The following is a 23,979-nucleotide window of genomic DNA, read 5'->3' on the forward strand; positions in this document are numbered from 1 at the left end:
AATAAAAATAGAATATTAATCCTTATTTGATGTAATTCCAGAAAAGCATAGAATCATAGAATCATTAAGGTTGGAAAACACCCTTAAGATCATCGAGTCCAACCATTAAAGCATGCTTAAGTCATTTTCTGAAGTCAAGCTGAGACACTTCAATATCTCATTCTCTTTGTATAATTTTGTGAATCTGGAGTAGCCCCTTTAGTCAATGGAACAACACCTAGGTAAGATGTTGTTGGTAAAAAGATGTGAAGAGCACCTCCTAGGCTCTGTTTCCCAAACTATTTCCCTTTTGATGTGAAAGCTCTTTTTCTGCACAAAATGTTCATCAACAGGAAAAAAATATATTTCTCTTTGAAGAACCAAATTTTCTTTCATTTTCTTTCTAACACTGCTCAGATTCTTTTCTTTGTAAATGCCAGCTTTCATGTACAAATTTATCATGGACTTAAAAACCTATTGTTACAATGTATAGTTTCTGAATTATAATAAGCTGTACCATAATTTTACAGGAACTTAGGTAATTTTGCTTTGTGGGTGTGTTTGAAAAGAAAGCACTGAGTACAAAAGAAGATACTAAGTGTCAATATTGTGTAGGCTTCGCTTTTTCAAACATGGAAAATAGTGTGAAAAATGTGTCTGTATAAAGTCAGAGACTTTGCATATTGCTATAAAACATAAACGAAACACCAAATAGCCTTAAAACCAACATATAGCCAAAGAGTTAAGGTATCTATGTTTGTGACTCTCTCAGATGTCCAGAGGCAAGAAGCAAAGCCTTCCTTTTCTCTCCTTTACTTGCCAAGAAAGAAGGAACTCTTAAGATGATCAGACTAGTCAGAAGGGCATAGTTTATAAAAAAAAAAGTCAAATAATTGCATTCAGATCAGTGAGAATCCAATTCTTTCAAGAATATAACAGAGTATTCCATGAATATGAATATGTTGCTAAAAAGCTAAACACTCAGCCAAGCCCAGCCAAGGCGACCAGGAGACTGGTGAATAAATGCTATAGCATTATATAGCAGCAGGAGGAAACAGTAAGAATCCATAGCATACTCAGCAGGCATTGATGCAAGTTACATATGGGTTTTTTCCTAGTAAATCACACAAACTGACTAATTATTGTAGGCAGTATGTTACTAGACTTCTGGAAAATATGTGAACTTCTAGGTACTACAACAGTGCGAGGCATGAAGGCAGATGTACGTATCAGATGTTTGACCCAGCTGATCTCCAGAATCTTTGTGCATTTTTCCAAGGCATGGAAATTCAGTCATGTTATATTATTATCACATCACAATCAGTCAGAGTGCAAAGCCAATGTGGCAGACACAAAAAAAATCTAAAGATGTTTCAGAAAAGAAAGACCTGTGCAATGGATGGCATCAACACACATGTAAACCTAGGGACTATTTGGTAGAACTAATCTCATTTGATATCGGCCATCTAAACTTTAGATGTGCAAGCCAAAATAAATGTTATAAGTTTTCATTATAATCTTTTTGTTCTTGATAGTGGAAAAGGACTTGCAGTCGAGGTAGCTGACTGTGAAGGGAATCCTGAATACTGTCTTGGCTGTAGGAGCAAATCAGGTTTATGCCTATATACATGTGGATCTGGGGTCATTTAAGATGTGCTAGTGAAAATGTAGTATCTGGTCAGGATTGGCAGACATGATGAAGAACCTGTGGGATACCCATGACTTGCTGGAATAGAAACTGGATTGAGGAAGAAAAATATTTTAGGGTATTTAAAACAGCAGGATTCACCTATGTTTAAGTCCCTGAATCCCTTTGTAGATAAAGATATATAAACTGCATCCTAGTCTACACACACAGTACATCACCTTCTGCCACTAGATTTGACTAGTCTTCTGTCCATTTGATTCCCTCTCAGTCATAGCCATAGTATCAGAATAAATAATGCACAAAAGGGAAGAGGAGCTTATAATAGCCTAAAGTAATTACAAATGCCTACACAGCACAAACTGTTAGGAATTCTTTAAGAGAAATACACAGACTGAAGTTTTTCCTTAACAGACAAATAATTGTTCACATACTGTTGCAATGGATAACACATTTCATTAAAGCTGCAATCCTGTAAGGCTAGTATTATAGGACGAAATAATGAACATGGAGCATTATGAAAAGTGTATTAATCTGAAAATAAACTGGTGACAAAGCACAAGGTTCTAATTATAGATATGAAAGCAGACTCTCTATCATGAGAATCAGAAGCATCTAGGCAATTCCATTATATGAAAGATTTATATTCATCCTAACACACTGATTTTCAAAAACTTCTGTCTTGAAACACAACCTATAATCCAATAATTCTGAGTAGTCTCACATTCTGACATAAATATCAGCTGAAATTTAATTTTAGCTTGCCATGTGATCCCACCTGGAAATGCTCTAGATCCATATGCGTTTAAACAGCATTCCAAGATAAATGTTTGAACATCAGTCTAAAAAAGGGTTTATACTACAAGAACATGTGAGGGGAGATAAAAAACTCCTTTATGAATCCCCAGCATAATAGTTTAATTTCTAAGCAAGTTATAAATTATTTAACAAAAGAAATAAAGAATAAATAACCTTCTAAACCATACACATCTAATACAATACCAGCTCCTTTTATGTGAGTTACAAACATTAAGGAGTTACAAAGGACTGTTAAGTATAGAAACAGTTTATGACATTCCTATTTTTTTTGACATTTCAAATAAATACAACAAAAGTGGAGCTCTAATACAGAACTGTTTGGTAGGAGCAGCTGTGTTATCATTCGTAGGCAAGCTCAGAAAAGTCTATTTATAGGAAATGCTTGATAAAATGTGTTATGTTTGTGAGGGGAAGAGCTTGGATTTTGGATTCTTATTTCTCTCCTTGAGGATTAATTTCAGCAAGCAAGATTAGGCTAGAAGTTAGGAAAAATGTTTTAGTGTTAAGGATAATCAAGCACTAGAACAGACTAATGAAGCTATAAAGTCTCTATCATCATTAAGAATGTTTTGGTGCAAGTTACCAAAAGCCTTTTAGGAACAATATTGTGTTTTGAAGCAAAGGGATGACCTCTTGAAGTCCCCTCAACCCCATTCCTGCTACATAATAGCTCATACATACTTGAGCACTAAACATTATTGACCTTAAAACAGATCTATTGTACTTACTTTCTTCCTGGAGTATGCACAAAATTCCAGGTCCTAATCACACTGCTAAATGGAGGAGATCACCTGAATTATCCAGGAAGATGACATTTAAAGACGCTACTCAGTATCTCCTAGTTTCATTTTCATCACAGAGGGGAATTTAGTTAAGATTTAGCAGTTCACCTTCTATCATAATAATGCTTCAACCTGACTTTTGCTGATTCTACATGAGCACTGATCATGAAAAGTAATTGTTTCAAAGTTGTTTTAAATTACTCACTAGGTGAAGTAGCCCTTCTTCAGACTTGCTTACACCAGTCAAGGTTCAGGTCCAGTAATCATACATTCCAGCATCTTCACCTTTACTCCATTTTTGGTGGGGGGAATCCCCCTGTTTGCTTTCCAGTGTTGAAGGTCTTCATTATTAACTGGTAAACATGCCCGTTGTTATTAAACCAGATTTCCTTCATAAACCATATATTTCTAAAGACATAGATTACAGAAATCTACCAAAACTTCTTTTTTTTTTTTTTTTTCCCCAGAAATGAAACCATGTAACATTGTCAGATTTTTGATGGTATTACTAGCACTCCGATTTCCCAGCCCAAACACTCTGACCCCATTACATCTCCAAGGAGTCATCAGAAGAAACCTCCTGAAAGTCCCAAGTAGCTTTATGTTAGTGGAAATGCATTTAAGAGCTAGGCCAATAAAAGTGCTTAAGAACATTAGGCAAGCAAATTATCTTTCCAGGTGATTACTGAAGCATCATATCAAAGGGTGATATTTTGCTTTCAAATAAAATAAATAAATGTGCTTTCAGGTTTTTCTGTTTTTCTTTTTGCTTGTTTGTCTTCTTAATATTTGTTAATTTTCTATATATCAATGGGAAAAGCAGACTTTTTTTAATGAAAACTTAAAAAAACCCAGGTTTTTTAGAATTTTCTTGCCACATGATTTAATGGCTAATAGCCATTCCATCCCAGTTCATGCAAGAGTGGCACAAGCTGTTGGCCAGCCACTAGTTAATCACAGTCAGGCTCACTGGATTATTTACTTCTCTTTTAATGACAGTTTATAATAACAATTCCGGAACAAGATGATTTGTATCTATGTAAAGCAATGTTGTTTGTGATGTGGATACAAGAATATAGAAGATTATCTTGTCCTTTTTTCCACTATGTTTCTATCTCTGGCTGCAGTCTTTATTCTTATTTAAATTCTTTCTGCTTCTTTTTAGGAAAACCAGCTGGATTATACTGGCAAATACCTCAGGAAAGCAGAACTAATTGCTCCAATTATTACTGGAGAGCCAGGTGGGCAAATCAGAGCACTGGCCAATCAGGGATAGATAAAAGAAATGTTTTCCAGAGTTTAGAGAGAAAGCTGATAATTCTTAAGTTTAAAATACTGCTGTTGTTTATCTTGAATCACTTCTTCAAATCAGGGTGTTATTTAGGTATTAGTAGTATGGCTATTCCTAGCTTGACAGAGTGTGTATAAAATATTATAGATATTTTTTAATAACAAAAAAATAAACAAAACAGAGAGAGGATAAGGACTACTGTCAGTGCATAAGCCTGATTCATTGCTTAAGGACCCCTTGTGACTGAAAGCATATCTGATCTTTTCAATTTTTGAAATCAAAATTTGCATTCCCCAAAATAAAGGAGGTGCAGTATGACGGCATGAACATGTGACAGGCTAGCTGCAAGTGCTTTCATTACTTATTTTCTATTCCTTTGTGTCCCTTTTTTCCTCTGTACTGAAGCAGCCATTCATGTGAGCAATCACCCTTGATGGTATTTTCTGCTTTAAATTTTGTTGGCATTGATTAATCTTATGCTGTCAAGAGTACTAGATGGTAGACCTTTGGTAGAACCTGATGGCAGAAAGCAAGGCTGTGATTTTATATTAAAGACAGTTTAAACAATGCCAGGTTGAATTTTAGCCTTTTTATTTATAGAAAGAGTAGAGAAGTCTGTCAATACATAATTCTTTCATTTAGATCTCTTCCTGGGCAAGGATCACATTTTACTTAGTAATATTTTATTTCTCAAACTGACTTCATCTACATGTAAAACAGAATGGCAATAAGACTGTAAAAACAGATATTACAGCCACTAGAAGTGTGTTTTAAAAAAGAGATCACCAGGCTTATATTGCTCTTTAGGAAAGATACTGAGAGTGTGCAGCAATTTCTTTTGCTATGTACTACTGGACATGAACTCAAAACCAAAAAAACGCAGTTCAACCACTGTTCAGGTCAGTGTTGGTAACATTTCAGATTGGCTGGATTTCTCTTTAAATCCATGGATCAATATCCATTGTAATCAAGTCAACAGTCTCATACTTAGTCAGTAAAAGATTCTATTGACTCAAGAAAAATACTTGAAAGTCCAGACTGTTTTTTCAGGTTCTCTTATATTTTTGTATATGTTAGGATTAAACGTTCAATTCTCCTGAGATATTTGAGTTATTGGGAAGGCAGCAAACAGCAAAGATAGTATTTGACATGTATGCAAGAGCAAAATAGACAGTGCTCCCTGTGGTTTTGAGACACCAGCCTAAAAAGGTCTTGAAAAGAATTGGATTGAGCCTTGGTACGGAAACATGGAACTATTCCAAAATAACATAAATTCTCTGCTATTGTGAAAGCGTCTGGTTCTGACTTGGTCATTTATTGCTGATCTATATACTGCTAGTGTGTTATGAGTTGGGGATTTTGTTGCAGGAGATAAGAATTTTCTCTCCGGAAGATAAAGTTCAGTTTAACTAAATTTTTTAAGAAAAATAAATACGTGTTAGTGTATGATTTGTAGGTTAATTGGAGAATACTCTTGTTAGTAGCCTTGAGCATGTGGATTCACAATTCATCTATCTGTTCATTCACGTCCTGACATAAACATAAAAGTGAGCAGATGTATGATATATAATGATACTTTCGATTTTCCTTGGAAATAACAGTTCTCAGAATCTTACTACCCAGTGCTATACATGTGACATTCTGAAGTTCCTTCAGTAATTGAAGCTCAATACAAAGGTAAGAAACTGAAAAGAAAGTGAAATTTTCCTGGCACTGACTGTATCTGTTCAAGACAAAACACTGGGCAAAGCGAGTGAGATGTGTGACCCTGAAGATCCTAGCCAAAGGTACAGAAGAAACAACTGCCAAAGGATAAAAGTGTTTCTACTTCTATAACTGCAAAATACCTTTGCTTGAATGGGCAACTGTTCCCAGAATGCCACTCACACACCACAGAAGAATTTGCAGCTTGTATGTTGAACCCTTCAATAAAAATTGTCACCTCTTTCATATCATAGAATCATAGAATGATTTGGGTTGAAAGGGACTTCTAAAGATCATCTAGTCCAACCCCGCCACCATGGGCAGAGGCATCTTTCACTAGATCAGGCTGCTCAAAGCCCTGTCCAACCTGACCTTGAACTCTTCTAGGGATGAGGCATCCACAGCTTTTCTGGGAAACCTGTTCCAGTGTCCCACTACCCACACCGTAAAACATTTCTTCCTTATGTCCAATCTAAATCTACTCTCTTTCAGTTTAAAACCATTGCCCCTTGTCCTGTCACTACAGGCCCTAGTAAAAATTCTCTGTCCTTCTTGTAAGCCGCCTTTACATATTGAAAGGCTTCAATAGGGTCTCCCCTCAGCCTTCTCTTCTCCAGGCTGAACAATCCCAACTCTCTCAGCCTTTTTTCACAGGAGAGGTGTTCCAGCCCTCTGACCATTTTTGTGGCCCTCCTCTGGACCCACTCTAACAAGTCCATGTCATTCTTGTGCTGGGGACCCCAGAGCTGGATGCAGGACTCCAGGTGGGGTCTCATGGGAGTGGAGCAGAGGGGCAGAATCACCTCCCTCAACCTGCTGGCCACACTTCTTGTGATGCAGCCCAGGATGCGGCTGGCTTTCTGGGCTGCACGTGCACATTGCCAGCTCATGTTCAATGTCCCATCCACCAGTATCCCCAAGTCTTCCCTGCAGGGCTGCTCTCAATTAACTCATCACCCATCTTTGAGTAATGGTAACAAACATGAGCTCTGTCTAAAGTCCCCCCCACTTTAATAATTTTGCAGGTTGTGTTTTATTGTATTCTATAGTTGAGCCTTCCGGAAGAAGTAATCTACTATATTTTTTCTGATTACTGACGGAGAAAAGCAACAAAAGCAGTTGGCTTAATCATTAGAAATAAATTGTTAGAGATTATTAGAGAATTTCCTTCATACCAAAGGAAGTTAAAGGTATATTTATAATACCTGGAGTATTTAGACTCATCATATAATCCATGAGGAGACTTAGATATCTACAGGGGCAAATTAAAGCACATAAACTAGGTGCTGATATACTTTGTAATACTGGCTTAAAGTGGGGGTATACCAGTCCCCACAGAAAGTGAGGATGTAGTCCCAAAATGCAGTGCTGCCGGGATCTGGAGGCACACCAGAAACCATTTGCTGCCTGTAACTAGCTGCTATCAGGACGATAACTGGTGCTTGTCTGTTACAGCAAGGTTGACTTTTGTCCTCTAGTCGCCTCTCTCCTTCGAGATGGAGATCCTCCAGCATGAGCCTCTCAGGACTTCCCCAAAATGGGAATTCCACTAATTTTGGCATCAAACCACCAGAAAATCTGCTTCCTTCCATGAATTAATGCAAATCCCTCTTGTCCAAACCCAGAACATCCATCTTAGAGTCTTTTCATCACATCTTTTGCATTTTCATTCCTAAATTACAGTGCTTCTCCATTAAATATCAAAGAACTTATTCCAAACATTTAAAAAAAGTGCCTGGATGCTTCCTTTATGCACCTTTGTGGGAGAACTGTCTATAAATGTTGTAATGCTTGCTTTCTTTCTAATTTTTTTTTTATGTTTATGGACAGTTAAAGAGAAAAATGCTTGTGAGGGAAAAACAGCTAGATATGTTTTTCTGGTATTCATGTTAGATGACTTAACATGAGGTTAAGTTTCACAGAAGTTACTATCTAATAGATACAAAGATATAAATTAGACTTGATTATGAAAGAAGGAAAGTCTCAGATGATCCCAAAGTTACAAAAATTTAATATTTAACCTGATCTCTGTCCTACATTGTTCCCAGTCTCAGTGTTTTCATTCAAAGTCACCATTGCTTGTGCAAGGGTAATAAAATTCACCTTAATTTTAATCCAGAAAGAAGTTCAATTCTAATTATAACCTCCTTCATTAATATTAAGCATCATATTTTAATCTGATCTCATAGTCCTCTTTTTTTGTGAAATGATACAGATAATTTCAAGAAAAGTTTCTAATCTGCTGTAAACCCCTTATTTTCAGCCTGGCCAAACAAGACATCAAAGTACAGATTTGTGCATAGGCAAAAACATTTCCAAATCTCAGTAACTATGCCATAATTAGCCCTTAATTATTTCCTTCATCTGTATTCTTCTCTTACTTATAACTTTCTGGTTGAAGGTCTGAAATTAAGACTATTTCTCTCTGAACATCCTCATAAGGACTAACATTATAGTGCTGATATTTCAACCATTGGAGTTAAAAAATGTCAAAATACTAAATTTTTAAAGTGCGGAGATGTAGCAAGTTGATTTAAGCAACCTCTCAAGCCCTTAGTCTGTTCTCAGTCATACCACAGTGAGTCCTTTGGCTTAAACAGAGTTACTCTAGCCTAACTAAACAGCAAGTAAAAGGAGAATGATTTTTTTTCCTGAGTTTTAATTAGTTTGAAGAATGTTGCAATGCTTAGTTGTGCCTGCGCTGTCAGTTTGTTTTATGCCTTATTTTATCCGAGAGAGCTAACCCACATACTATTCCTGTGCATCCCTTCAAGAGAAAGTGTGATAGAGTTTGCAAGATAATTTGCTCCAGGGTCTATTCCATGCAGACATGATGGATGAAAATTTTACCAAGTCTATTCAGAAAGCTATAAAGGAAAATTTACAAGTCAAATGATTGCCGGTCACTTACTTACAGAGGTCATGCACCTTTCCTCCAAAATGTTATTAGAATGACCTCCTAGCCTGTTTTAAGGTTTGTGTGGTATTTCAACCATTTTTCTCATAAAGATTAGACTGTCTTAATTAATGAAATATAAAGGTAAATGATGAAACTGTTAAAACTGAATTTCTTAGTTTATAATCCAGGGTGATGAACCACAAAGCTCAAAAATTAAGAAAAAAAAAGTGTGTTTTTTAGCTTAAACTACTCTGAATAGATGAAATAAAAATCAAAGTATTGTAAAATTTGCCTGTTAAAGCATGATGTTATCACAGAGCTTGTTTGTTGTCTTTATCTGTAACTCAGGCAAATACATAGCACGCAAAAAAGGAAAACCATGGAAGAGTTCATTAAAGGTTATGTAAACAATGAGTGCATATCACTAGTATGTCGTCTTGCAGAAGTGCAGTAAGTATGTGTGCATCATCAGATTTTGAAATAGTACAAATCAATTCCTTCTGTCTGGGTGTGGAAATACATCTACAGAGGCTTTACTAGGATATTCTGCAATTTTCTGTCCAGATTCAGCCATTTATACAGGGAGACAGTTTCTTGCTTACAGGACTTCATTTTACTGCACTCAAAGGATGATGCTCAAAGGACCACTGGAAACGTCAGAGAGCCCCTGAGCCATGGCAGAACTGTGTAGGGAAGTTTTTGGTATTCAGGACATGGACTGGATGGGATTTTTTTTAAAAAAAGTAAAAAACCCACTCTCTTGGAAGATGTGGGTGGGGAACCACTCTGTTCCTATACAAAGTTTACGATTTTCTGACTGAAAATACTGGCAACAATGAGGGCAGGCACAGAGGATGACAGAAGCACTGTGGGAACTCATTCACTCAAAAACATACTGAATGAGTGAAGCTTACCGACATGTTCATCTTTCCTAAAAGAGTCTTTGTTTGAGATGAACCTCAATGTCTGCAATCCTAGAGGAATGATATTTTGCATGTATATAGCATCTTCAAAATGAGAAGATCCAAAATTTTCTTATAGTGAACTATTTCAATTTAAATGCTATTCTTATCTATATATCTCTCTTCTACTAGAAATAATCGCAGCTTGGGATTACCTAGAAAACGCACACTTTTGAAATATATGAAAATAATTTTCCCCATGTATTTCTTAATTGGATAAATAGTTGGTAGGTGGAAAATACCATCTGGGATCTATTGGCTGAGCAGTTTCATAGGGCAGATAGACCAATCATGATCTACGACTGAATCAAGATATTAATCATGTGCTTTTAATTGTTAGTTTCAATCCTTACATGGAATGCAATTGCTTTTTTCTTTGTAATGTCTGTAATTCCACAGCATGTCATAAGAAGTCTTTAAACAAAAGATATTGCACTTTCTGAAATGAATAGAGAAATTGGTTTGCATAACTCAATGAAGATTACAATATGTATCATAAGATTTACTGAAGTTTAAGAAGATGAAGTATTTCATCTGCTCAGGGCAGAATGTCCAGTGTAAGATAGCATGCAACAATGCGTATCATAAAAATAACTGTAACACAGTGTCCAAGAACAAAACTCTGAATTATTTTATATAATTAAGTAGTATGAAAATACAGAATATGACAAGATTATATGTTCAGAGAAACAAAGATTATCATAGCAATACTCACAGTTATTTATATTGACCATTTGGTTGTGTCAGCAAAGTAAATAGTACTGTTTTCCAATATTTACTTATAATTTAACTGATACATCTTAATAGCATAAAAACTATTCCCAACAAAACATTAGCACATTTCTCAAGTAGGTAAACAATTACAAAAGGAGCATATTTTTCCCTGGTGATTCCACTTATGTACATGCCTAAATTTTGGTGTCATACCCTGTGAGCTGAATCTGAACTCTGTTGCTACAGTTTTGATTCAGCTGCCTAAAAAACAGTTTTCATTACCATTTGAGAGTCCTACCTTGCTTTGCCTCCAGCTACGGGTCTTAAAGATCTTGTTCCTGTAAGTCCCCTGCCATATTTGCGAGGCCTGTGTGAATGACTTGGATAACTAAAACATTTCAAGTAGCAATAGATCCGCATGTTTAAGCAATTGAATTTATTCTGCACAGTTTTAAAGAGAGTAATCCACAGGCTATTTTTCACAGAAGTTATCCATTAAGAATATTTGAAAATGTAAAAATAGTACCAGTATTAAAAGGTTTTAAGTATAACACCAAATCCTTATTTGCAAATGAGAATACAAATGTCAACTATGGGACCTCTCTACAAATTAATGAAAACTGGGAGTGAACATTTTCTTCCAGTTAATTGCAGAGCTCATCTGGTCCACAACACAGATAAGTGCATTACAGAAAAGATATCATTTGATCTTTAAGACTTTAAGATTTTCATTCAGTTTTGTTCATCTATGAAAAGAATACCACAATAATTCTATAATACTGAAGTAATTCTCAGTTAATCTCGAGTTCCTCTAAATTCTGAACTACTTCCCCACAAGATAATTATATTTGCATGCTGAAACTGAAATGCTCTTGAATTGTTTTCCAGCTTTTTGTTTAATTTATCATTTGAGACTGATCTGTCCCATCTTAGCTAGAAATCAGAGACTAAAAACTAGGCTGGCAGCCCCAGCTTCTCTCAATGGGGAAAACCAACACTTGATAAAAATCACTCATTTTATCAGACTTGGGGCTGTAAATCTTAGAGTTCTCAAGTTAGGAGAATTGAATTGCATCATAAGTGAAAATTAGGGAACTGCAGCTCTTGAGTTATTTGCAGATTTTGAAGATGAGCAGAAACATGCCTTTGGCTGGAAAGGTAGTTTTAGTAACCAAATGCTATATACACATCTTTTAGAATGTTTCAAAAGGTGTTTTTTTGGTTGGGTTTGTTTACAGTTATCATTCTGTTATAAAACACATCATGACAATTTAAAAAGGGAAAATTCCTGATTTCCCATTTTCATCCCACCATTTATCTTTTAAAAAATAGTTTGGTTTTCAAATTCTTAAAAATACCATTGAACATTGACAAGCAGCTGAATTTGGATTTTTTTATGATGAGTACTATGTACTTAAAAGATTTAGTAGAATGCACATACAGGATTCTTGCTTTGGAAAAGACATTTTTACAGTTCTACCCTCAAATTCTGATTTGATTTCTTCAAATCTGTGGAACATTAGACCGCTTTTACCTCAAATATAGCAACAGCAATTATTTCCCCATGTATACAGATTGCAGAAACCTGAAAAATGTTGATTTTTTAAGGCTGAACTTAACATGAAATTAACTTCAATTGTATATATGAATTTCAATGTATTAATTAATTAAAACCCAAAGCTGCATTGAAATGCATTAAAATAATAAAAGTATTATTTTAATAATAAAATGAAGGTCATGATAATTAAGTTTTATATTTGAGGTCAACAGAAACATACACTTGAAAGAAAATATCTTATATGTAAAGGGAAATGGAATTTTCCTAACATATCCTTCAGTACAAAACACTGTCTTAATTTTCATGCAGTTGTCCATTATTACACATGAAACAGATAATCACATTGCTCATGAAACTTTGAAAGCCATTCTGTCGGGCTCTTTCCAGCTCCAGTATTACAATGTCTCCTTCTTTGGCAGCACCACATTCATACTGAAAAAATGCACTCAGGATTTCCCAATCAGATAACAGATTCACTATAGTCTAAGTGCAGCAGTCAAGCTTGATGTTCAGCTAATATTTCTATTTAAACTTAATGTTTTATGTAGACACCAAAATTAATAATTGCTTTATGAAGCAAATATTCTGAAATGTTATAAAAATAGAGCCTGACAGCCATTGGATATTTTCTTCTGATTTAATGGGTATTGAGTTAGCTCCATACTTCATATTTTTTATTCCAATACTATGAAAAGCAATGAACATTGAAAGACAGATATTATTCATTGCAATCTAACTATTTAATTACTTTAAATAAACAGGTAAGACACTGTTCTTGTTTAAACTGAAGACTCATTACATTGATGCTATGTGTAAAGGGCCCTTAGTGTAAATGAAAGTCAGGATCTTAATCTATAATACAAAGAGAGCATAGGCTAATCTTTCATAGCACAACAAGTAAAAGAAATAAACATATCGGTTCTATAAACATGGGATACCACTGTAGTGTTGTTTGTATTTCTTTTTACCTTCTGCATCGGTTAATCCTACTCCGGACTGCTTTACTGGTTCTTGTCCATTCTGGCTCATCTTCCCTCTGTCAGAAGATATGGTGGTAGTTGTCAATAAGATCATAAAGAGATGAGATCTAAGAAAATTATACACCTAAGCCAGTGAGGCTTGGTTCTGTACAAAAAGACAAACATCAAAGGTATTTCAAAAAAACAAAAAGGGCTCTGTGTGTGTGTGTGTGTGTATAGATATATACTTAATTTCAAGAAAATAAAGTAGACAACAGTTTTTTTCTATTGCTATTTGGACAGATCACGTAAGGATATTATTTTTTTCTCTTTTGGAGGCAAATGCAATCGCATATTGCCAAGCCTGTACAATCTTATAGAATGAGGCCATCAGGTACCGTCTGCTACCTGCCCCGTATCAGCCTGGGGTTCTGCAATCAGTCTACATAGCTCCTCTCCTCACTTTATCCTGCTATGGTGAACAGTGAGATATATAATAAGGAGTCACAAAATTGATATTTGGTCTACAATACTAGTACTTCAAAGGTAAGGCATATTTGTGGTCATTATCTTCTTTTAATGATTGATTTTACATTACAGTTTAGGTTTAGCATAAGAAACAAAGAGACATACATGGATCTGAAAGTAAGGTAAGTGGAATACATCAGGCTCTAGAGGTCCCTGTCTTTCTCCACTGGATGTAGAAAGAACATGGATTACAATCTAGATGTCTATTTTTAGGCAATGAAAGGTAGGTAAAATGTAAGCTATCTTTAAACATACTTGTTGCAAGCTCTAAGGCATGATGACAATCACTCTCAAGAACATGTCTGCTACTATCAGATGTTTGAGCTTCTGTTTGTCTTTCTTCCTTAAGACTCTGAAATGCTGTGATAGAGAATATAAGGCACTATCTTCAGACGCATGTGATTCCTCTGGGGCTAAAGGGTCAGCACTGCTCTTCGCTACCAATGAGCCAGCTTCATGTTTCACGGAAGTAACAGAAGCTGTCCAAGTTCACAATGAACTAAAAACATCAGTATAAAATGCCAGTTTTTAAAGTGATTTTAAATTCAGTTTTAACTGAAAGTTATTCTTTTCTTCTGCTGTGAGGTAATGCTTTATAAAACATATTACAAATATGATACAAGAATTATTTGTCCCTAGGGTTAAATTCCTTACACATTGTTCAGTTGCTTTTCACCTTTGCATTCAAAATTAATATAATTTACAGACATTATACTGGTATGGATGGTTACACAATACAAAGGCATACAGAATCTGGTCATTATCATAGCTGTTATCATGAGTAACCTTCAGGGGTATTACAACTGGATAATAAGAGTCTTCTAAAAAAATCTCCCAAACAGAAAGACTTTACAAGATTTATTCAGCTGTGTATAACTGTATATAATGATTAATTTCCCATGATAGTTAGAACAATATTTAATATTGGCAAGTATTCTAATTAGTTACCTCGTCATAAAACTCCCATGGTGTCGCTATTTAATTCTTTTGTTTTGCTTCATGACTAAATGTTCCTATGGTTAAAAGCATTTGGACTAGAGTAGAGTTTAAAATTCGGCCTATCCAACACTTTTTCAATTAGTAGATCAGAAACTTAATCTAAACAGGGAGCTTATAACCAAAAATGTTTTTATAGGCCAAGACACTTAAAATTATTTAGCTCACTTAACACTTCACATGCAAATTGTGAGCTGTGGTCTTATGGATATCCTGAATTAGTGTGCAAGGTTAGAGTCCCTGAAGTCATTATCAAGCCAGTGTGAATGCAAATGTTGACTAGAATTTCAATCATACATATATTCAGATATATAAGAATTTTTATTCAGAATTCAAAATGGAAACAGTTATCTATTTTAAAACATTCTCCCTAGGGATGATAAGGTTTCTGATGGTAAACAGTAATATTGTTATTAATTTTCATTACACTGCCATGTAAAGTCCTTGAGACTAACAGGAAAAAGTAAGAATTTTTTGTCTATATAAATGTCCTGTGTAATTTTTAAAGCCTCTGTCTAGTAACAGTATATAAACGATTTACTTTAAAAATGACATAATAAAAAAAGATACTCTAGCCCTTAACAGAAAACAAGACATCCAGATATATTTTATTTAATTAAGTAAAATTCATGTGAACAAATTGCTATAAGAGAAAAGCTGAAGCCATGGGGACTTCTTCCCGCTTTTCAGCAGAAGTCCACCTAATTTCGGGTTTAATAGGCTGGTGAATCTGTCAGCCAAATACCGAGTAACTGTAGATACTATCACATTGCTAGATAATGCACAGTAAGTGATACTATTTGGACTCAAATTTAGCATACGTGAACTGAAAACTTCTATTGAGAGCTCCATCTTGTGTTTTGGTGCACAAAGATTTTATGCATCTTTGCTTTTCTCATTAGGAATGACAGCAAAATAATTTTCCTTTGAGATAGTCAAATCCAATTAAAGATTGTCTTTTTGCCACTGGGAAGTACAACTCATTTAGAACAACATGAGTGAAAAGTTCAATGAAGATTAAACGATTGGCACCCCACAACCTGAGCTCACATTGTCCTCCTAGGTTCTGAAAATGAGACTGAAATATTAGGGTTGTGTCTATTTTCCTTCTAGCCACTAATAAGCTGTAGACAAATACCACTGGGCTTTATTTTAGAAAATGATGAATACTTAGAAATGTCACAGTTCTAGAGAATTAATTTTTTCTTCATTCAAGCTTTTTTTGGGAAGATATCTAACTCTTGTGACTAATAATTCAAGAGTGCAGGGGAAAAGCAAAAACTTGTGTCCCGCAGAAAAACATGGAACAACTATTGCAAACACTGAATGAGCAATGACCACCACCAACTAATATTTTGAGAACAGTCAATCTATAAAAAATCCAGGTCAGAAACATTAAGTTAATCAGGAGCAATTATTTTTTCCTGTAAAGAAATATAAATGAAATTGCTAAATGAAGGTGCATGCTGCCAAAGTTGAGGGAAAAAAAATCCTGGCAAAACTTTTCTTTATGGAGTAGTTAACCAGGTAAAATAGCTGAAAATTAAGTCATTTTATAGGATCATTGCACTGCTAGTAACTTGATAATTCCTACAGGGACCCTCCTGCCAAAAATCTTTTTCCAACCTAGGATTTCTGATAAATTCTACTCAAACTCTTAAAAACTTGGAGAAAGTTGGTTTACATCCAGAATCTGAATTTCAGTTGTACTAGTAACACCTATTTCTAGGAGGACGTCAGTCTGAAAACTTAAACTAAGCATTCTCACGCCTATGAAAGTTGTATTTTTAAAATCTAACCCAAGCCCACATCTCCACACTTGCATCAAAGGCTGAGACTTACACCTCTCCTGTGTGACAGCAATAAATTCATGAGTTTGAGGAAGAGATTTGGTTGGTTATTAACAATTTAGTGTTCAACAAAGCAGAATAAAAATACAAGCTCTGAAAAATTCTCCCCCTTTAGCTGCTATTCTACCGCGTAACTCAAGTCTGAAGAGCAAACTACTTAAGAAGATGACTGGCAAGTGAAAGGGTTATACATAGTGCACGGAGGATACAATATATTAAAGGAAAAGCCTTACATTCTTGGGATGGGAAACAGATTATTCTCTCCTGTGGCACTGCTGCTGCCTTCGCTATCCATGCTGTATCCACTGCCAAAACTACTGGCTGATGAGCCAGTGGAGACAGAACTTTCTGCAGGTCGGTGATTAGTAGACCTTGCTGTACAGGGCGGGAACAGTGGGTTACCAAAAACCTTGTAAAACATCAGTACCATCCACGTTAAGAAAAAATGTAATTTATCAAAATCACATGCTGCAAATGCTTTCAATTTTTACTTTACATTCCAGTATTGCATCATCATCTTTTGCAGATGATGTTTATTTTCGTATAGAATAAGGTGTTCTAAACCAAACAGTATACCACCATATTTTTTCTCCTGTCATGTTAATAGTTCAAATCAACCGCCTGAAGGGAAAAAGGAATGAGGCAGATTGATTAACACTGCTTTTCTGATTAAAGCTACAGAAAACCTGTTATTCATCTGAAATATTTCATATGGTAATCTTGTAAAAATGAAAATCCCACTGGGCCTTCCTTATATTCCTCATGAAACATTCTTTGCATTTGGTGATTTTGAGAAGGAGAGGAAGCTGAAAGGAAATACAGGTACACCATCTATAGTCACAGTGACTGTATGACGACCTCCACCCCTCTTCAGACATAACACAGCTACTGCCTTATATTTCTCAACTGCTTCTACCCATCTTGATCTCTTTTACTATATGCCGAGAATTTTAATGCACATATTTTGATTGGAGATGTCCTAATCTTGTTTAAGACCATTTGATGTAGAAAATGTACACCAGCATGTGCTATTTTTTCTTCAGATGCCTTATTTTGTGTTTTGGATATTATTGTACTACATGAACAAATCTTCCGGTATTCAGGCTTTAGCAAGTTGAGAAATATAAACAAAAAAGGACACGGTGACATTACACATAATAATTAATATAGGAACAGTAAAGTAGCTATTCTCCCATTGAATAACACAATTGCCTGGGAATATTAATAGAGATTTTTGGATTTTTTTTGTTAAATGTCCTCTACTACATCTACTATTGTCATGTTTCATCTATTCTAACTGACTGAGCATACATACTGAAGATAAAAAATACTTTTCTGTAAAGTTACTTTTCTCTGAAGACTTAATGAAGTTTTATGTTATTTTAGGGAACTGTGAAACTCTAATGCAATGCAAACTCTAATGCAAGAGATTCTTCTTTAAACAAGAAATTACTCAAATATCTAAATGGAAATTACTTCAAATAAGAGCCAGAGCCCCAATGGTGTCTTGCCTTAAACTGGCAACCAATATTATTTATGTTTGACTGAATGAATAGCATTTTTGGTGAAGACTGCTGCATGCTGCCTGATGTGGGATGAGGAAGCTGAGTGTGACTCCTCAAACATAATGTAAAAACAGATTAATAATTGAAACTAGAAGAAAGGAATGAAGCAATTCACATATCATCAATCCTTGGGCCAAACTGGGAGTTAAGACAACAGAACTTTTACTCTGCAAAGTGATTCTTCACTGCTAAACTGAGCTGTCACATAATTCTTTTTTTTAAACTCTGTTAGCCTCCTCTGTTTCACTGTTGCCTACAGCCACAGAAGGAATCTGTCAGTCTAAATTATTTTCAGACAAAAATATTATTTATCTCTATTTTATGATTTTATACATCGATCATAGGCTATCTTCTTGGATATTAATACAAATTAATAAACTGTAAAATCATAATGTTATTAACAGATACTCTCAGTATCTCATCTGAAGAGAAAGCCACCCATGTTTTTTCCAGCAGAGACAGCCAGAGCACAGCAGTGTGCCCTGCTCAGGCGCCTGTGAGCACTCTATCACTTTCTTGCTCTCTCACTTTCGGTTTGTGGTGCTACGAGTGAATTCCTATGACCCTGGTGACGTCAGGAGATTGCTGTTGGGAAATGTTGGGCAAGAGCAAGATTTCAGAGAAGAAAGGTCAAGCTCTCCTTTCTAGTGCATTATCACCAGCTGCCCTGTATTCAACAGCCTGAATTGGGGCTCTCTCGTGCCTGTCCCAAACTAATCCATAACCTCAGTTCTCATAGTGTTTGTGTGACCTGTATGACTTCTGATGTTCGTAGTTTGGGATTCTGAGGGTTTCTTTAGGTTGGGTTGGGCTTTTTTTTGCCATGGCATGACAAGTGCCTCATAGGTGAGGATAATCGGGAAAGCCACACATCTGCAAAACCCATGGAAGCCAAGGCAGTATTGTGCCAGCACAAAAAAGTGTCTTTAGTCCTTCCCTCAGGCATGAATTTGCTTAGTGTAGCATACATCTCCACCATAACATATGTGGCTGAAAGGCTGGTTCATATCTGGGCTCTTATTTTTATTGACATTGCTGTAAAAGCTAGCGCCTGAAGTAATTTCTCGTGGATTTCTAAAACCAGTAAGAACGTAGAATTTAGCCAGAAAAGCTTGAATTAAGCCTTTATAAATGGTTAAGAACTTTTGCTACATCTATTTATAATCAAAACATAGTTGTTTCTTTTGCAACAGCTGTATCCTGATGATCCATTCAGTATGCTGTATTTTTAGTTTCTCTACTGCTTTCACTAATTTACATCTTTTTCTATATTGATGGTTTTTTCTCATAAGATCTCTTGGTGAATGGTTATAAAGGATCCAAGTTTAGATTCATGACTGGATTTTGAAAATTCTAAAGTTCAATGTTACTCTTTTTTTTTTCCTGTCTGCTCTATGGAGGTAATGAACTACAGCGTCAGTTTGCGACAAGAGATGAAATTCATAAACAGATTTACAGCTGGTTTTGTGACAAATATGGATACAGAGAACTCCTCCATAACTCTTGAGACACCCACATTTTACATATATATGTATTTTTACAGATAAATCTAGATCTCTAAGCTTCTGCTGCTGGTTATATAGGAAACTTCCAAGTTCTGAAGACGTGGTGATACCTGTTGCCACGCAATATTTTGTCTGAGAGTTAGAATAACCATGGTTAGATTTGTACTCTAAGTTGAAAGTTAGAACTTGTCCCCTTCTTTCATGTGCATGGGTCTAGTTTGTACATTCATTTGCACTCTTGCCCTTTCTCTTTGAACAAATGCAAACATTGTCTTAGGAACTTTAACAAGAAAAGCTGAGTTCACTGTGGTACTCCTCTAGTCTTACTAGTCTGTATAAGGTCTGTGAAGCCCTATAGGTGTCAGAGCAATTGCTACCTTTCTTGGCCAATTGGGTTCCTACCCACATAAAGGAGAATTAACTCAAGTGAGATTAGGGCAGGTTCACTTCTAAGTTACAGAGCTTCTGCTTACAGCTGCCTGTGCTAGAAAATCTGTAAATTCTCAGGTTTTGACATCAAAGTTCTGGTGGCAGGTGCCTTGGTCTGTAGGGAGTTGGATAGTTTTGTATGGATTCACTCATTTTTTTGAGGTCCAGAGATCTGATATTCTCTTCTGGTACCACAGAGGTGCCTGATACTACCAGGTGTAGTCTTGCTTTGCCTAAATGTACACTAAGTATTTGAACAGGAGCCTGGGCAAAGGCAAGCGATATCATTTAAATGTTAAGTAACTAGAGTATGGAACAGCTATGTTTCATTGCTTCCTTTCTCATTGTTTTTTCAAATTATTTCTTGATTCTTAGGAAAAAAAAAAAAAAAAAAACAAACCAACTTTTAAAAACTCTTAGAAAGCTTAGAAAACTTTTAGAAACTCTTAGGAAAAAACTTCTCACATGCAAGGTTTTGCTGCCAATTACATATGATGCTGAAATAATTTCATTTTTGGAAGAAAGAAAAGACTCTTCAGGCCTCAGCAGATTGAAGAGACTAAGTTTAACTGAAGATCATCACCCAGCATCATCTTTTGGCCTTTTACTGGAAGAGAGGAGATAACCTTTCCCCCCTCTAGTCCCTTCTCCATGAGCTGTTTATGCAGTTGGTACTTTTTAAGGATTGTAACTTCAATAATGTCTGGGCTGTCCAGCCCTTGGACTATGAAGAATAGAAATAGGAAATGAAAGTGTAAAACTCTAATATGAGCTGCTTCCTCTGAGATAGTGCACAGAATTTCCTATTATAGAAAGCTATTGTTTTAGCTTTGATTTCATTTTCATCTGCCGATCCTATTGTAGCTGGTACTTCCCCAATGAGATGAAATGTTCTCTACATTGAAGGTGTGTTGGTGGGTAGACATGTCATATTTAGTAGCTAGCAATGTGGTGTTAATGCTGCCTCTGAGTGACACTGTTTTACTGTCTGTTGTTCAGGCTGGCATGAGCAAAAGTTTCAGTTCAATCATTCTAGTGAATAATAACATAAATGAGTTGGAAGAATTCTCTATTGCTTACAGGAATTCTTTCAGATCCTAAGAAAGTGGATCATAATGTTATCTCTAGTGTAGGATCAGGGCTTTCCAAGGGAAAAAAAAAAAATTATAATGGTTAGCCAGATACCTTTTGTATTCTGTATTGTTTACAGGAAAAAAAAAGAAAAAAAGAATTTTCCTTTGACAGAATGATATTTGTCCACATATTCCCTTATGCCTTCTTGGAAAAAAATTGCTGATTCAAGAAAATTGAGGCTAGCATTGACTTCACCTTTTAGCTCCATTTTTTTAATTTATCTTTTTAAATTCTTTTAATTATTACTTTTAGCATTACATTAGTTGAAGGCATCTATAGTAAAAACGTGGCTTTGCTTATGCTTTGTCTTATGGATCCAGTTAAAAAAACAGCTTTATAACCAAGGAAAACATATAAGTCATGCCTTATTATAAAGAAGTTATCGTATTAAAAGCAACAAGAAAGGAAAGTATGGAAGCCATATGATTTCACTTGATCTTTCAGAAAAGTCTGTTTTTACAACAGAGAAGATGCTTTTTAAAAACCTAACATAAGGGAGAGAGAGATAATTCACACAAGACCTATAGCTATGAACTGTCAAATCAGTCAGGAGCAAAATGGAAACAATCCAGCACTCTCAGCCACTCCAGCCATTCTTCTACAGTGAATGAACTTTTTTTTTTTTAAAAAAAAAAAAAGACTTAAATTTGAAAAATGGGACTATGCTGTTCTGTGGTTCCTATGGATAAAGGAAGAACAGACTCAAAAAAAACTTTCTCCTGGGGATTAAATTGTGGATGTTCCCCTTTGCAGGTATCTGTCTAGAAGCAGAAATACAACTGTCAAAACACATTGTGAAAGACAGTTCTATTTGTAAAGCAAACAGGAGGAGGGAAAAATGCTTTTGAATATGCATTCAGAATTAAATTTTGAGACTTTGCCTCTAATTGGTTGAAAAAAATTGTTCTTTAAAACTGGCAGTCTTGTGAGAAACCTTGGGTAACAAAAGGGCTGATAGCATCATGCTGAGTCTTCTCAAACAGATGGAAGCCCATGGGAGCAGATGAAATCACCGATCTGCTTTGGATACTTATCTGCTGACCAATGGACTGGGCATGTCACACAGCGTCTTCTGGCAGAAGCTTGTCCACTCTTCACTCTCAGTTGCCTTGTGTTTCAAGTGGTCCAACCTCCAACTGCCCCTGAAGCACCTGTTTACCTGTTTTTATGAAGGGTTTGCTACCACTAAAAGCAAGCACTGCTCAGGCTTGCTCCGTAAGGTTCTGCAGTGTAAAACCCCGTTGGGACTGCTAGTTACATCTTTTGTGAACTGGCAGCAGAATGGAGATACATAAATAACTAGTGATCAAAGGCATATACCTCAGGTCAGTTCTGATAGTTTCTTTCCCTCACTCTTCCTCGTACTGAACAACACTTTAGACCATGGTCTCACCCATTTCAGCCACATTTGTATATTAGACACAGCTTTGATTGCACACTGAGCAGTGATATTTTGTGAAATTTCAACATAACTCTTTAAAGAGCAATTTACCATTTGAAGAGAGTAATGGCAGAACAGCACTCATCTTAAACTGTGGTGATGGCATTTCTTTGCCCAGCAAAGCAATTCTGATGAAATAATTTTCTTCCATGTGCTCCATAGGGTTAGGCTACCATCTAATAGACTTTTGAAATAAGAGTTATCAAATGAAGAATCTGAGCCATTTCCTGAAATTACATGTCAGCTTAAAATAGCGGAAGAGTAAATAGCAGGAATAGCCAAAGCAAAATGTGCCAGCTATTAGACTGAAACAAGACTCAAAAGACAGCCTCAGATTATTGCTATCTGCAGAGAGTGGGGACAAACTGTTCTTGTTTTGATAATGATTCTTAGAAATGGGTTATTTGTAGCAATATGAAGGCCCATTTAACTTGGAAATTAAGAGACTAGTGAAGCTAGGCATAAAACAGCCTTAGGCAGTAAATTATTTAAAGTGTGAAGGAAACATCCTAAATTATTGTAGGAAATTAAAACATGGCATTGCCTATTAGAAGTGTGAAAAAGGGTATAGACCTAAAGGGACCCCAAATAAGCAGGTATTTAAATCCACAATCATATCCAATCTGAAAGATTTCTAGAACCTGGGAATCAATTTCCTTTCACTCCGCACTGTTGCTTACACCAGTAAATAGAACTTAGTGATAAGGAATTCCTGTCGATTTTAATTTCTTACAGCTAAGTGGCTAGAAATTACACAGTGCTGGCTCAGGCCTGTATCATGGATTTTACAGTGCTAGCAATATCTTGGTGCATACATCACATCACATTTCTGTATAGCTTTAACCTGTTATGCTGACACTTACGTGAACTTTAGTCAAAGAAGTTGTTGGACCAAGGGACTTAAAAGCAGGTATGCTGCCTTTTGAACTAAAGTGTTTTAAATTGGAAGTCTTTGAAAGGTGTACATTGACAGGCTCATTTGGGTACAATTGTGAAAATGCTGATGCACAGTCTGGCTACTCTAGATATTCTAGATAACACTATTAGCTCTGATAGTAGACATCCCTCTGACCAGTAAAATTACTTGACACACAACTATTTGGAAAGTAGTTTCCTCTTAGGATATCACAGAAAAGCGTTTGTTTCACAGTAGAAAAAATATAATGTAAAAGATGAAATGTTCTCTATGAGATGGGAGAATTAAATAGGTTCTGGGTAC

The 23,979-nt window shown here is 35.7% G+C and overlaps 1 protein-coding gene across 1 annotated transcript in view; it reads right to left on the reverse strand.

Annotated features, from left to right (window-relative positions):
• The window catches only part of PCLO (piccolo presynaptic cytomatrix protein), a gene marked incomplete at both ends in the record, with an annotated part of 378,928 nt that overhangs the window by 30,087 nt on the left and 324,862 nt on the right, over positions 1-23,979 (reverse strand). The window contains 2 exons of the mRNA XM_082309114.1: positions 13,322-13,389; positions 16,920-17,061. Coding sequence (XP_082165240.1) covers positions 13,322-13,389; positions 16,920-17,061 — 210 coding nt within the window. The remainder of the gene's footprint in view (positions 1-13,321; positions 13,390-16,919; positions 17,062-23,979) is intronic.

The sequence above is a fragment of the Platalea leucorodia genome (genome assembly GCF_965183815.1).
Source record: "Platalea leucorodia genome assembly, chromosome: 4".
NCBI classification, from domain to species: Eukaryota; Metazoa; Chordata; class Aves; order Pelecaniformes; family Threskiornithidae; genus Platalea; species Platalea leucorodia.